The 16424-nt window shown below is 43.3% G+C and overlaps 1 protein-coding gene across 1 annotated transcript; it reads right to left on the minus strand.

Annotated features, from left to right (window-relative positions):
* LOC115168822 (sterile alpha motif domain-containing protein 10-like) lies at positions 1-6814 on the minus strand. Its single transcript, XM_029724372.1, has 5 exons — positions 6209-6814; positions 3585-3763; positions 1082-1250; positions 661-801; positions 1-554 (listed from the first exon to the last, which is right to left on the minus strand). Exons 1-5 carry the CDS (start codon positions 6219-6221, stop codon positions 529-531), a joined length of 528 nt encoding a protein of 175 aa, XP_029580232.1. The 5' UTR covers positions 6222-6814; the 3' UTR covers positions 1-528.
* Between the last annotated feature and the right edge of the window lie 9610 nt (positions 6815-16424).

A 16424-nucleotide genomic window follows, 5' to 3' on the forward strand; every position in this document is an offset into this window, starting at 1 on the left:
TAAACCAATGTAAAATACATTTTATTTGTCAGAAATAAGGAGCCTTTACCCAAAAATGCATCTCACAAAAATCTTTTCAAATAAACCCATTTGAAAATCCAGATTAGAGTGTATTCACAATTAGACACTGGATCTATAGCATACTTCTAAAGAAACAGTGAGACAAAAAGGAATCATTCACAACCTTGCAACTGTTAGGGAAAACATAGAATAACATACAAATGGGCTACAAGACACAACCAATCCTGACAGAGTCTATAATCATGATTATAGACTTCAGTCCAGACAGATTTGGTTGATGGAAAACAGATACCCACATTTGTAAACTTGGGGCTGTGCTCTATTGATTGTCCCATCCAAGTTTGATGCTGCATGTGATCATCCCATCTGTCCTCTTTAAAGTTCATGGTTTCCATGTGGTTCATATGAATTCTGACCGTTATACAGTGGTCTCCCTGCATGCACACCGTTGAATACATTTTTCCAGTGTTCAGTGTAAACAGCCCAGTTAGGAAAATAATATCCATGTTACGACAGGTTCCGAAAAGAGCCACCTAGGAAAATAAAATATGAGGGGAAAAAAACAGTAACTGTTAGAATTGCATCCAAACTTAACCAGTCATTTTACACACAGTACAAAAAAAAAAAAACAGTTTTCACCTCTGCTAAGGAGCTGCAAATGACGTTCCTCCTCTTGCACCTGCAGTTGAAGCACCTGATGTAGGAGCTCCTGCCTCAGCAACTCCTGCACCAAGCCCATCCTCTCCAACTTATCTCCATTCAGACGCAACAGAGCACGGCCTGACACGGAGCAGAGAGAGGAGGCTGCCATTAAAAGCTTAGTAATTCACTCATCCACACCCGCTGTATTGTGTATTTTACTCGCATTTTAATATTATGAATGATGTTTTTTGTGTGCTAGTGCAGTAGATGATACCTGTGATGGCATGAAGGGTAAATCCCAGCAAGCCTATTGATTCAACTGACACTACTCTGCCAGCCACTCACGTCAACTGTATTCCACTCTCATTTTAGGACTGTAAATGATGATTTGTGCTAGTGCACTTTTCCTGGTTGATACCTGTGATGGCGTGATGAGAGAAGGCTTCTACGTAGGTCAGGTAGTTGTGAGGACAGTGTTTCTTCAACCATCGGCAGACGTCCTGCTGAGTCCATAACACCACAGGTCGGATCAGGCTGGGCTGGGTGGGGCTGGTGTGGTAGATTCCATAGGAGTCACCTGAACGATGCTGAAAACATGAGCACGCACACAGAGAAAGTTTCCGTAATGGCCCACTACTGCTTGCACGCACAGTGTTTTAACCTTGAGTAACCCAAGGGATGACCACTCCAGTCAGACATAAGCACATCCATCAAGGAATCTGTTCAGACACCCAGAGGTCCTTCCTTAAATGTTAATTATGTAGGTCACCAGGGACCACTTTCATGATGTCAGCCACACAGATGTGATGCATGTCAATGCAGTTGCCAAGAATATAGTGATGTGAGTGACTTTCCTTTATTTCTGGTCACATACTACTTTCTCTGCAACCACTGCACTTCTGACAAAAGCACACACACTAAACCCATTACTAACAAGGACTATCATATAAAAAAGGTCTCCCTGCACATCAAAGCATACATATGAAACCTGAAGACCAGGGAGCATAGTTTTGTGAGGAATAAGCATCAGCATCAGACCAGGGTGCATGTGGGTCAGTCTTATCCAAAGACCAAATTCATTCCTTTGGAATCTGAGCAGGATGTGGGTGACGAATCAAATGAAGCCTTTGATCATTCATTCACTTTAAAAAAAATAAAAAAATCTATGAATGCAGTGTTCCCTCCTCTGCTCTGATCTTCTTCTCCAGAGTAGAGCAGCCCCACGTAAAGTTCAAAAGGTTGGAACGCAACATGCTAGTGCTAGCCCCCACCCTCCCTGCATTTTTTAGCACAGACATTCATGATACAAAATTCTGTAACATATTGCAGTGATCGTGAAAGACACAAACAATGAAGCCTATGCATGCATACATGCAAGGGGACCGAAAAACGGTAGCAAAAAAACGATGTACCTCTGTCATCAACCCAAATTTGCAGGGTACTCGGAAACCCCAATGTACAGGTGAGAATCTTTCATAAATTGGTCAACAACCAGGCATGTCAAAATGGCAATAGCAGGATTTAAAAGTAAATTTAGAACACAAAAGGTGCACTGTGCTGTAATACCACATGAAGGAGATACCATATTATATCAGATACCATTCATTGAAATAGCTAGACATGCTTTGTTAGAAAACATATCCGTAAAAGCACATACTGTAAGGTTCACGACAGCCATTAGATTTCATACAGTATATTTAAACAATAAGAGGGTGTGGTATATGGCCAATATACCGCAGCTAAGGGCTGTTCTTAGGCACAACGCATCGCAGAGTGCCTAGATACAGCCATTAGCCATGGTATGTTGGCCACATACCACAAACCCCTGAGGTGCCTTATCGCTATTATAAACTGGTTACTCTGTGCTGTAATACCACATGAAGGAGATACCATATTATATCAGATACCATTCATTGAAATAGCTAGACATGCTTTGTTAGAAAACATATCCGTAAAAGCACATACTGTAAGGTTCACGACAGCCATTAGATTTCATACAGTATATTTAAACAATAAGAGGGTGTGGTATATGGCCAATATACCGCAGCTAAGGGCTGTTCTTAGGCACAACGCATCGCAGAGTGCCTAGATACAGCCATTAGCCATGGTATGTTGGCCACATACCACAAACCCCTGAGGTGCCTTATCGCTATTATAAACTGGTTACTAAAGTAATTAGAGCAGCAAAAGTAAATGTTTTGTCATACCCATGGTATACGGTCTCATATACCACGTCTGTCAGCCAATCAGCATTCAGGGCTGGAACCACCCAGTTTATAATGCCCCTTTAAGCTCTTAGTCCACAGACAAGTGCTGGTGCTTCTGCACATAGGAAGGCCAGCAGTTCTATTTAAATCCCTTCTAAAATGCTGGACCGGCTGAGTGCCTCATAGCCCTCTGGGTTAACAGCATCTTCCATTCTCCACAAACAAAGTGCTGCTCATGTGGGAACAATGGATGGTCACCAGATAGCGCATTGCATTTGTCAGATTATTATTTAAATATGTTTTCTTTGTGAAGAGAGAAGACTTTATGTTGATATATGACAGAAGGCAAGAAAGAAGCTTACACTGTACACATCAATTAATAATGGAAAACAAAGGCTTTCTTAGACTGATCTGAGATGAATGAAAACCTAGGAAGCTCTTTCCTTTTCTTATTTGCATGTGCATCTAGAATAGGCCTACAATGATGAGAGATGGGGTGGATGACGAGAAGCAGATAAAGCACAAAAAGGCATCCATTATCATCATGGCTGAAAAGCAATACAGAAATGGGGTAACATGGATTTCCCTACACCCCCAATAGCATCTGCTAAATATGTGTACGCAACCAATACAATTTGATTTTGCATCTGATCTGTGATCATGATATGATATGCAGAAAAATCACAGAGATCCAGAGTAGTTGAGGTACTCTACCTGATAGCTCTCTGTCCCAGGCTGTTGGAGCAGCTTCACTGTCCGGCCCCCTGCTGTTTTCTGACCACGCCCGTCATGCCAGGTGAGGTTCCCTCCCGTCTGTCGACTCAGGTGCTTGAAGTCCTCAGGCAGTGCCCTATACTCCACAGCAGGCCGGCAGAAACTGAAACTGGAGGCTGCTAGAAGATAAGAAGCAAGAGAGAAATGATTTGAGTGAACAGTGCTAGTAGCCAATACACAAGCTCGTGGTTCTTACTTGAAACACCCTCAACGTCTGTAATTTGCCCTAAAAAGGCATGTGAGATCTGGAAAAATATCCTTGGGTTGGGGAGTAACTGATTACATGAAGAAGAAAAAAACAAGTCAGTTACGTTACCAGCAAAAATCGAATGCCTTCTAAGAGTAAGTAATCCAAAAGTAACCAGATTACATTACTGAGTTTGGGTAATCCAAACGTTACGTTAATGATTACAATTTTGGACAGGTAACTAGTAACAGATTACATTTAGAAAGTAACCTACCCAACCCTGCGTGTACCAAAGGACTAAAATGGGTGCCTTCTCATTGAGAGATGATCTCAGCCATCATTACTAGGTGTTTCTCCAGGCAGCCCAGGCACGTGTTATAATAGCTGAGCCAGTAAACTGAGTCGTTACAAGCTGTTGTTCAAAGGGATTTCTACTTTTACCCAGATAGCTCCCAGGTAATTATGGGAACGTCATATGACTGACTACTGCATATAAATCATATAGGACGTATATACAACAGATGTGCCATTCGCTCATCATTATGGTAAGTTACTGGCAGACACACACCCTATCCCACTCTGCAGGCAGCAGGTGTCTCTTCAGTACCATAATGAAGGGAAAAGGTGCTAGCTAGAGTAAACACATCATTACTGAAACCGGACCTGGCAACCAGCCACAGGTCATTACTGATTCTGTGCCAGATTGGGTTGATTTTCTGGCTGTGTTGGAGGCAATGTTTTGAGCAGAGTGTGTGTCAGAGCGTGCGCATGTGTGAGTGCATGTGCGTGATGCTCATTAAAATGTCTCTCCTCTAATTGACACCGAAGGTTTAATTGAAATGAGGACAGAATAAGAGACAGAGGAGATGAAAGGGTGCGTTTTTTGGTTCCCTGCTTGTACCCCTCCTCTGCATCATTCAGCATCCCCCTTTTCCAAGACCCCCAACAGAGCTGGGCTCTGCAAAGGCAGCTCTTGTTATCAACCCAAGCCATACCAATGTCACTGGTGAAGAACATTGCCATAATGAACACAACCCTTTTATATCCAACCTCTTCAGCATGGAGCATGTGTGTATGTCTTCATAAGACACTTAGTCACTTTAATAATAGGCCTATAGGCCTGTAAAGGCTGTTAATGTGAAGTGGAAACGTCTAGGAGCAACAACGACTCCGCCGCGAAGTGGTAAGCCATACAAGCTCACAGAACACAAGCTCACAAAATCATCTGTCCTTGGTTTCAACACTCATTACAGAGTTCCAAACTGCCTCTGGAAGCAACATCAGCACAATAACTGTTCATGGGGAGCTTCATGAAATGGGTTTCAATGGCCGAGCTGCCGCACAAAAGCCTAAGATCACCATGTACAATGCCAAGCGTCAGCTGGAGTGGTGTAAACCTCGCAGCCATTGGACTCTGGAGCAGTGGAAATGCGTTCTCTGGAGTGATAAATCATTCTTCACCATCTTTCAGTCCGACGGACGAATCTGGGTTTTGGCAGACGCCAGGAGAACGCTACCTGCCCCAGTGCATAATGCCAACTGTAACGTTTGGTGGAGGAGGAATAATGGTCTGTAGCTGTTTTTCATGGTTCGGGCTAGTTCCTTAGTTCGAATTAAGGGAGATCTTAACAGTACAGCATACAATTACATTCTAGACGATTCTGTGCTTCCAACTTTTGTGGCAACAGTTTGGAGAAGGCCCTTTCCTGTTTCAGCATGACAATGCCCCCACGCACAAAGTGAGGTTCATACAGAAATGGTTTGTCGAGATCGGTGTGGAAGAGCTTGACTGGCCTGCACAGAGCCCTGACCTCAACCCCATCGAACACCTTTGGGATGAATTGGAACACAGACTGTGTGCCCAACCTCCCTAATGCTCTAATGGAAGAATGTCCCCAAAGCAATGTTCCAACATCTAGTGGATATGATTTTGGAATGAGATGTTCAACGAGCAGGTGTCCACATACTTTTGGCCATGTCATGTATTTCCACAACTAAGAAATTATGCTACTTAGAAAATGTACCTAATGTAATTCGATTTCACTTAAAGACGGTCATAAGTGATTAAAAAAGGCCACTACTGGAAAGAAATTGACTATGGTCAGTGGTCACTGTCACCCTAAAGTCGCTGTCCATTTCAGCACCACAAGGTCTGAACAGCGGTGTCTTATTGGGCTACAAAATTCCAACTGAATGCTGAAGCCTAAGTAAATAAGATAGAAAACCGGTCAGGCAAATTCAGCAAAACTTATGTAGACTTGTTTAGCTTAGCCTGCACACCAAATAGCCTGTAGTTAATAGGCCTAGTTACCGACAAAAAGAAGATGGGAGATGATATTTGAGAAGTCCGCATGCAAAACTATTGGATCTCTATTACCGTCCACAGCCATGGCGTGTCTCCTTTCCTTTCCCGTGAATGCACTAGTAAAAGTATACCATCCTCTCCGGTAACCGCTGACCGACCGCTAATCCCCCGTTTGCGTTCTCCTCACCTCTCCGTTCTGCTACAGCATAGTCCTTTCCGCCAAACTTGACAGTACGAACAACCAATTATAGCCTACTTGAACTGCAGAAGCGCAAGTTAGCTCCTCTTTACCGTCGCACAGGTGCCACTGCCAGTGAACAACTATCTCGTGAGTTCCCCGGTTATATGCAGTGGTGAGGTGAGGAATAACCACATGGAACAGGCTACTTACTAACTGCCTAAATTGACACGAAGCATGACTGTAGCCTAAGTTTAAAAAAAAAAGTTAAAAACACATCCATAATAGGGATGCGCTCTTGAGCAACCTCTAATCAGATGGTGCTGCTCATAGTGTTCTGTCCCGGGTGACGTTATGTCTCTTTCGATGCGGAATGTCCCAATGAAGTTGGCTGACTGGTTCTGTCAGTGCGGAACTATATGCGTGAGGTTTATCTAGTCGTGAGAATCAGGCGCACTGCTTTTTCTCAAGAGCCAGAATGAGCTGACTCAAAGTGCTGCCAGGAGCCCTGTAATTAGCGCAGCCAGTGGAGAGCTACTGAAAACGGGCTGATGAAAAGCCAGCCCAATAAATAAAATCGAGAACATTCAGCATAAGGACTCCCCCTGCCCAATGGAGCCAGAGCTTGCGGGCTCCCAAGATGGCATGTTCTGTGGTGGAGCCTCAGAGCTATAAAGCCCAGGGGCATTTCTAGGATTTAAAAACATTCGGGGCTTAGCCCAAAGCCAGTAGGGTGGTTCTGGGGAATCCTCCCCCTGCAAAAAAATAAAAAATAATAATTTAAACAGCTAAATGCATGAATTTGGTGCATTTTGAGAACATTGAGAGACTAGATATTTCAGGTAACTTGCACCTTCCCTCCTGGCACAGCAGACACTGACAATACTCAATTACAGTAGCTACGGTGGTTCTCTCTACCATAGAACACTATCTACTCTGAAACGCATACATCCAGTGTATTGCCAAAAGCCTCCATACCTTTTAACTCCCATTGTCTATGTTGAGGTCTCTTTTGTCTACCCTCCTCTCTCATCCTGTCCTGGTTGTAAAAATGGTTTTAATAGTTATTACAGACCTTTTCACCTCACCTGCAAACTCTTCGTAAACCATGTTTTACTTGTTCACTGTCTGTATTTCACCCGTTATAATTTGTGCAAATAAATTCAACTAATTAGAATCTATAGAGCAGCTTGAAGTGATACAGTCTACTGTGTGCTCAACCCGCATCTGTTCTCTCTCCATCCCTTCCATCACTCGTCTGTTGCCGTCTGCGTCTTGTCTGTTGCTGTCTCATGTTTGTTTATGTCTCCTTTGTCTATCCTCTTCTGTTATGGCCTGTTTTGTTATTCTGGTGTCTCTCTCCATCATATTCTTCTGTTGGTTACTCTGTCTTGTGTGTCTCTCCATCACGTATTCTTCTGTTCTGGTCTATGTCTTGTCTTATCTGGTGTGTCCCTCCATCATATCCTTATCTTCTGTTGCTGTCTCTGTGTCTTGTCTGGTGTCTCTGCATCATCTACTCTTCTGTTGCTGTCTCTGTATCTGGTGTGTCTCTTGAGTTTTTCAATCCAAAACGGTCAAGGGGATACTATGGTAGCTTAACTTGTTTTGGGCATGTGTCTGGGTCACCTAAATCATCCTCATCCCTAGAAGTTGCCCCTGGCTGCTGCTGTTCTAAGTGCTCCACTGGCCTGCTGTTCTCATCTGTCTTCCTCCTTGGCTCATCTGCAAGGTAGAGTTACATGTCACTAGTTCGTTTTAAAGGGCGACAGCACTTCCTGATTTGGCCTCGTTTATTTCAAGCTGTAGTAACGTTCAGCTTCAGTCTACAGCGGGGCACTGTCACAAGATACAGTATGTGATTTAGTCAGAAAAACGAACTAATCTCTTCGGTCTGAGCTAGCTAGCAACGTGGCTAGCCAGCCGAGCTACACGGCAGGTAGCCTAGTGGTTAGAGCATTGGATTTGTAACTGAAAGGTTGCAAGATCGAATCCCCAAGCTGACAAGGTACGAATCTGTCGTTCTGCCCCTGAACAAGGCAGTTAACCCACTGTTCCTAGGCCGTCATTGAAAATAAGAATTTGTTCTTGACTGACTTGCCAGGTTAAATAAATAAGTACCGTAGCTACAGAAATGAAACACACTCGCTGGAAATAAATACTTTTCCTAATATCATGACTTATAACATCCTTAACTTGCCCATTCACTAAATATACTGTTAATTATAAACTGGATGGGTCGAGCCCTGAATGCTGACAGACTTGGGATATTTAAACAATATGTCTCGAGGGGGTGTGGTATATGGCCAATATACGACGGTTAAGGGCTGTTCTTATGTACGACGCAACGCCCTTAGCCGTGGTATATTGGCGGGGGTTTGTGATATATGGCCAGTATTCCACGGCTAAGGGCTGTGTCCTAGCACTCCGCGTTGCGTCATACGCAAGAACAGCCCTTAACCGTCGTATGTTGGCCATATATCACAAACCCCCGAGGTGCCTTATTGCTGTAAACTGGGTACCAACGTAATTAGAGCAGTAAAAATACAAATGTTTTGTCATGCCCATGGTATACGGTTTAATATACCATGGCTTTCAACCAATCAGGATTCAGGGCTCGAACCACCCAGTTTATAATAGACCATACACCACAGGTATGACAAAACATGTATGTTTCTGCACTAATTACATTGATAACCAGTTTATAATAGCAATAAGGCATCTCAGGGGTTTGTGGTATATGGCCAATATACCACAGCTAAGCGCTGTGTTCTAGCACTTCGCCCTTAGCCGTGGTATATTGGCCATATACCACACCCCCTCAGGCCTTGTTGCTTAAATAACTGATGCTGAGCGCTAACGCTAACGTTAGCTCATTAGCGTTTGCCAACACTTATTCTGAGGGAGACTAGCTAGTTAGCTACCACTAACCCTGCGGCTAACTCTGCTGCTGCACTTTTACTTTCTGGCTCGTCTGCCCTTTCCACCTCATTCACTGCTGCCTGCTCAACCTGAGAAACTCAGAATATCCGTATTTGCTCTGTGCTGTGCTAAACTGTAGACTGACTGAATGACAGGCGTTTTGCTGAAGGATGACAATAACCACGTTTCCAGCCACAGTTTTTATGCGAGTAAAGTCATACCATATAAAACATTTTAAAAAATCAGAAAGCTGTGATGAAAGAAGGATTCGGTACAATTTCGGTACAATTTTAAGTTTCGGTACAATTTTATAAATGCTGACAGATAATTTTTTCATTAGACATGGTGGGATCTTTTTGTTTGGGTAAAAATTATGCGAGAAAAGCCGGTGGAAACGCCTTTATGCGCAAATATTGATATAACAACCATCATATTGAAGTAAACTTGGAGGCACGAGATGACATGTGTGGTGCTCCCACTACGACTCCGGAAACCATGCAGTTTATTAGGCTACATATGACATAAATGATGAACTTCACTGGCTGGTGGAAGTGCACGGTGATATTGATGCACCTTTTCAATAAATATCGAGGGTCTAAATTCAGGTGACATGATGATTGACTGCGGTTTGACAAATGTAAATATTATCCATAATAATCTAATCATGTAGACTAGTCTACCCACACAGCCTACCCCCACTGTATCTGCGAGGTGTTGGCTAGCGTGCATGCGCCAAGACCAGAGTAGACACATTTGCCATTTAAAAGCAACAGTTTGTGACAAAACTAATCTGTACAGTTGAAAATGCAATGGAAACAAATGTAACTTATTATGTAGTACATGAACACTTTTGTTTGCAACTTCATCGTCACGCACTGATTATCTGCAACAAGTCCGTTTGGTGGAAACACAACTCGTGGGAAAATGCGCATATTTTCTTTATGCGGATTTTATAATATTGGCATGTAAATCTGTAACCAATTAGATGGAAAGCTAATGCCATCTAAACGGTGCTATAGTTGTCGGGGACGTGAACGGTCCACTGCGTTGTAAAATCTTGGTCAATCCCAGGAGCGACCGCGTCACTTCAGGGGCTTCTCTAAAATCAAAATGAGTTTTTTGGTCATAATTCAAGGTTAGGGTTAAGAAGGGTTAGCAGTGTGTTTAAGGTTTGGTTTAAAATCAGATTTTAAGAAGATACATTTTAGAAATGGGCGGAGTTTAACCATAATTATGACTTTGTTGCTGTGTTGACTAGTGACAACCCCACTACTGCCTAGCGCATTACCCTACTACTTCCTAGTGCAATATATTGTATTGTTTATTTTTGTCATCAAAATTTGTCAGGAAAAACATTTGGTTTAAATACTGCATAGCATGATGTGTGGTTATGGAAACTCAAAAGGTTCGGGGCTGGACCAAAAACAACCGGGGCAGAAGCCCAAGCGCTGTGGAAACCTAAGGCTTTAAGGAGTGAGAGCCTACTGTAAATGAGAAGTTTGACCCAATAGGCTGCTGAGTGTCAAGAGTTGAATTAATCAGTCATTTTCTATCCAACTGTATACAATCATTCATAGCTTTACACCAAAGCTTCAAAGCTGTTACACCAAAGCTTCATGTTACACCAAAGAAAATCATGTGAATTTTTTAGTCTGTACCACCCATAGGCCTATTTTCTCACAGTTGGGTATAGAAATCATGTCTGGTGGTTGGATCAGCTGCAGCACTGGATGGTAAATCCCAGAATACATACTGGATCAATCAGTCCCACAAACCACATGTGGGACATGCTGACCCAGTGACAACAAACAGCCAAATCCTTTAGGTCTAATTACTGGTGCATGGGCACTTCCTGGGGTGTATGCCTACAATTGTTGCTATGACAACATAACTATCTATGGAGCAGCAGAGACTTTAGGGGGCACATATGGGCTGATATATTAGCATGGGCATATTTGGCCTCGTTAGAGGGCTAAAAGATGAAAGAGAACCCCTAGAATGAGAACATTTCTGCTGGAGGGAACATCAAAGCGCATAGAAAATTAACAATAAGTTCGAGGTTCTGCTGAGAAAAAGTTATTTTTCCTCATGGTGTATCAGTGGAGAATTATTCATTATCCAACAATAGGTAGATTAAGGGCACATGATTAAAATACCTCATCCACTAGCAAGCCATTCAGCCAATAGAGGCTTAGCAACACAATGAGAATGGCCAAACTTTTTCCTCCCTAAAGAAGAAATAATTCACTGGCACTATCAAGCTGCTCTCTACGGACTTCACTCAAGGCTACACCAGGGGGCAGCCTCAAACATGGTTCTCACTGTGTATGGAAAGGGTAAACACCCATTGCTACAGTACACCAGTGGTGGCACTTAAAAAAATGGGGAGGATGGGCTCATAGCAATGGCTGGAACAAAATAAATGTCATGGTTTCAAACACATCTGGTTTTCCATGTGTTCGATACCAGTCCACTCATTATAATGAGCTGTCCCCCCCCCCCCCCACCAGCCTCCTCTGCTACACACCCAGCAGGTCCTGCTATGAAATGGAACATTTCATGACAATGGCTTGTTCCAATTGACCAGGAGGTGTTCTGTATGTGTAGGCAGGTTTTGTGTGGACTGTGTCTACAGATGTGTAGACACTACAGAGCCATGGTATGAGACCAGATTAACACAAACACACTGAACCTCTGACATGGGTGTTAAGTGTGCCACGAGCTACTGCTTCCCCATGTGGCCATCAAATGAGCTTTGGTCTTATCAACATTTGTATTACGTCAATAGTTTATCAACATACCACAAGAATGTGTCAAATAGGCTACCTCCCCACACACACACACACCACGTGAAAGACATTAAGTTCCATTTTACATAGACAATACTTGAACAGGTACTTTACACAACCACTGTCACTTTGGAAGTATAATGGTGCAGTAGAATCTTCAGGAAGCCGCAGAGGAAACACATTAGGTTGATGGAGGGGTGTGAGCAATTATCCCTGTTTGTTCTTCCACATGGCTGCCTACTCAAAAGCAAGTTCAGTCTAGTACAGACTGAATGAAAAGACCGAGACGGAATGCATAACATTTTATTAAATCGTTTGGGGAATGACCTCATCTCAGAGGGAAGATCCTCGGAGCTAGATGATGCGATGGCTGGTACCCCTATGAGAGATATGACACTGCGGATGGTGATAACGTTTGTAACCTTTAACATGTACATTTCCACTATGCACATAGAATCGGAAACCACACACACACACACACCTGAAAATAATGCAACTTTGAAAAGTCTGACCAGCAGACACTTAAATGCCAGACCTAAAATAAAATCTCAACAAGACAAAGTAGTGTGCAGTAGATTGTTTTTGCACAAGGAAAATCTATGGTTAAGTTGATGGCAAAAATACATGGGTTTGTGAATCTGGCAGAAGACCAACCAATATCCCAGCGATCAGAACAATGGCAGATTCCTAGTTAAACACTGTCAATGTCACACTCCTCTTTAGACACACCGACTTTGGGGAAACAAATATAGACAACATAAACCTGACTTAAAATAATTCACAGGCAGGCTCTGAATGTAGACGTCTGGTGTCAATAGTAAACAGACAGAGACCGACAGACACACAGACATTAAAGAAATGTGGACACGCGCAACATTCTTTCTAGTCACTGCATGGCTTAAACACTTTTCTGTGTGCGGAAAAGCATGTGGCAGGTAAATTACACCTCACTCTATTCAGAAAACAGTTGTGATAATAGGTATGTGAACATTCTACATCTGAAGTCAGTGTTACGATGGGCAGGTGAGTAGAGGAGTAAAGCCTGGAACAGCTGCTACATTGTGATGTCATTCAGTGCACTTCCTGGTGAAGTGGCCTGCTCTAACTACTAGAATAATGGTGTGCTTGTGTTGCATTACCAGTCCAGGACCAAGCCTAGCTCCTGTGTTTGAGTGTGTCAAGTCCTGCCTATGGCACAATGAGGACTTGTTGCTGACAGATCAAATGGTGGCGTAGCTAAGAGCTAAGGGATTGGAAACACGTATACACCACATTTGCGCTCACACACACACACACACAATTCTGTTGTTTTGTATCAGCGCGTGACAGGGAGTTCCCAGGTAAAGAAGGTGGGACCAGGCACAAACAGGATACAGGAAATTACCCTTTAAAAAACGAGGGCTAATCAAAAGCCTGCTCTGAAATAATGGATACAATGTTACTCCTGTTCCTGACAGAGTGCAGGCTAACAAGGTCCAGCTGATAAATCATTTCTGGGGAAAAACTGACCACTGCAGTATGTTAACATGGTTCTTCCATATACCGTCATTATAAATACACAAACAAATGGGATACTTTTAACATAAATTACCACAAAGTAACATTTAGTACATGTTATACTGAACAAAAATATAAAAACGTAACAATTTCAACAATTTTACTGAGTTACAGTTCATATAAGGAAATCAGCCAATTGGTTACCTGTGGTCTGTGGCTGTAAGGCCAGTTGGATGTACTACCAAATATGGTAGAGAAATTAACATTACATTCTCTGGCAACAGTTCTGTTGGACATTCCTGCAGTCAGAATGCCAATTACATGCTCCCTCAAAACTTGAGACAAACTTGATACATCTGTGGCCTTTTGTTGTATGACAAAACTGGACAGTTTAGAGTGGCATTTTATTGTCACCAGCACAAGGTACACCTGTGCAATGATCATGCTGTTTAATTAGCTTCTTGATATGCCACACCTGTCAAGTGGATGGATTATCTTGGCAAATGTTCACTAGTAAACAAATTTGTGCCAAAAATTTGAGAGAAATAAGCTTTTTGTGTATATGGGACCAACACGTTACATGTTGCATTAATATTTTTATTCAGTATACATACTTTTGTGTTTAGTGATCTGCACCAGCTGCTTAGTTAAACATTCTGTGGTATATGGTTTGTGGCCACTACTGAGGGGCTTGAGTCCTGGGTAAGACCAATGACTGCAAAATTACACAATTTTCTATTTTTAACCCATAACATGTCTCTAAGACAGGCACACGCCTCACATGTATGTAGCCTACCTGATGAGTCACACTTTCTCTACGAGCAAGCTAGCAACACTTTACAAATAGATTTAAGGACTTGGGTTATTGAAAATGTAAATGTACTGTAACTGATGGCTTGTAGGCCTAGATTTCCCCTATGATATAATTACTAACCAGCCAACCTCACTGAGCGCTGCCCTGCTGAACAAAGACATGTTGTGATTCAGCATGTTGGTTTACTGGGGGAGGAGGTACTGGGAAAGGTGGGTGTGTTTCAACACAGGCTATTTGTTTGTATTTGTTCCTGGTTGGTCCAGGTGGTTAGCTGTTAGGTCTGGGTGGGGTGTGTGTGAGAGTGGGGTGAGGGTCCAGCTGTGTAACAGATATAATGTAGCAGTAGCTATTTCTCATAGGTTTGTTCAGTGGTGGATAAAATATATCTACTGTATGAATCGTATGAAGTGGACAGAGCAGGGGAAGTGACAACAGCCAAGCTTCATTTCCATCATGAGCCGTTTGTTTTGCAAATGTGCTGTTTTTATCTCAACAGAGAAATTGCTTATTGCTTATGTAAGTTTATCCTGATGTCCCCTTAGCAGTGGGCTCAAATCTAGAGGCATAACCCACATCAAATCACATTTATTTATATAGCCCTTCGTACATCAGCTGATATCTCAAAGTGCTGTACAGAAACCCAGCCTAAAACCCTAAACAGCAAGCAATGCATGTGAAAGAAGCACGGTGGCTAGGAAAAACTCCTTAGGAAAAACTCCCTAGAAAGGCCAAAAACCTAGGAAGAAACCTAGAGAGGAACCAGGCTATGAGGGGTGGCCAGTCCTCTTCTGGCTGTGCCGGGTGGATATTATAACAGAACATGGTCAAGATGTTAAAATGTTCATAAATGACCAGCATGGTCAAATAATAATAATCATAGAAGTTGTCGAGGGTGCAACAAGCACGTCCGGTGAACAGGTCAGGGTTCCATAGCTGCAGGCAGAACAGTTGAAACTGGAGCAGCAGCACGGCCAGGTGGACTGGGGACAGCAAGGAGTCATCATGCCAGGTAGTCCTGAGGCATGGTCCTAGGGCTCAGGTCCTCCGAGAGAAAGAAAGAAAGAGAGAAAGAGAGAATTAGAGAGAGCATATTTAAATTCACACAGGACACCGGATAAGACAAGAGAAATACTCCAGATGTAACAGACTGACCCTAGCCCCCCGACACATAAACTACTGCAGCATAAATACTGGAGGCTGAGACAGGAGGGATCAGGAGACACTGTGGCCCCATCCGATGAAACCCCCGGACAGGGCCAAACAGGCAGGATATAACCCCACCCACTTTGCCAAAGCACAGCCCCCACACCACTAGGGGGATGTCTCCAACCACCAACTTACCGTCCTAAGACAAGGCCGAGTATAGCCCACAAAGATCTCCGCCACGGCACAACCCAAGGGGGGGGGGGGGGGGCGCCAACCCAGACAGGAAGACCACGTCAGTGACTCAGCCCACTCAAGTGACGCACCCCTCCCATGGACGGCATGGAAGAACACCAGTACGCCAGTGACTCAGCCCCTGTAATAGGGTTAGAGGCAGAGAATCCCAGTGGAGAGAGGGGAACCGGCAAGGCAGAGACAGCAAGGGCGGTTCGTTGCTCCAGCCTTTCCGTTCACCTTCACACTCCTGGGCCAGACTATACTTAATCATAGGACCTACTGAAGAGATAAGTCTTCAGTAAAGACGTAAATGTTGAGAATGAGTCTGCGTCTCTCACATGGGTTGGCTGACGATTCCATAAAAATTGAGCTCTATAGGAGAAAGCCCTACCTCCAGCCGTTTGCTTAGAAATTCTAGGGACAATTAGGAGGCCTGCGTCTTGTGACCGTAGCGTACGTGTAGGTATGTACGGCAGGACCAAATCGGAAAGATAGGTAGGAGCAAGCCCATGTAATGCTTTGTAGGTTAGCAGTAAAACCTTGAAATCAGCCCTTGCCTTAACAGGAAGCCAGTGTAGGGAGGCTAGCACTGGAGTAATATGATCAAATTTTTTGGTTCTAGTCAGGATTCTAGCAGCCGTATTTAGCACTAACTTAAGTTTATTTAGTGCTTTATCCGGGTAGCCGGAAAGTAGAGCATTGCAGTAG

The sequence above is a fragment of the Salmo trutta genome, chromosome 30 (assembly GCF_901001165.1).
Source record: "Salmo trutta chromosome 30, fSalTru1.1, whole genome shotgun sequence".
NCBI classification, from domain to species: Eukaryota; Metazoa; Chordata; class Actinopteri; order Salmoniformes; family Salmonidae; genus Salmo; species Salmo trutta.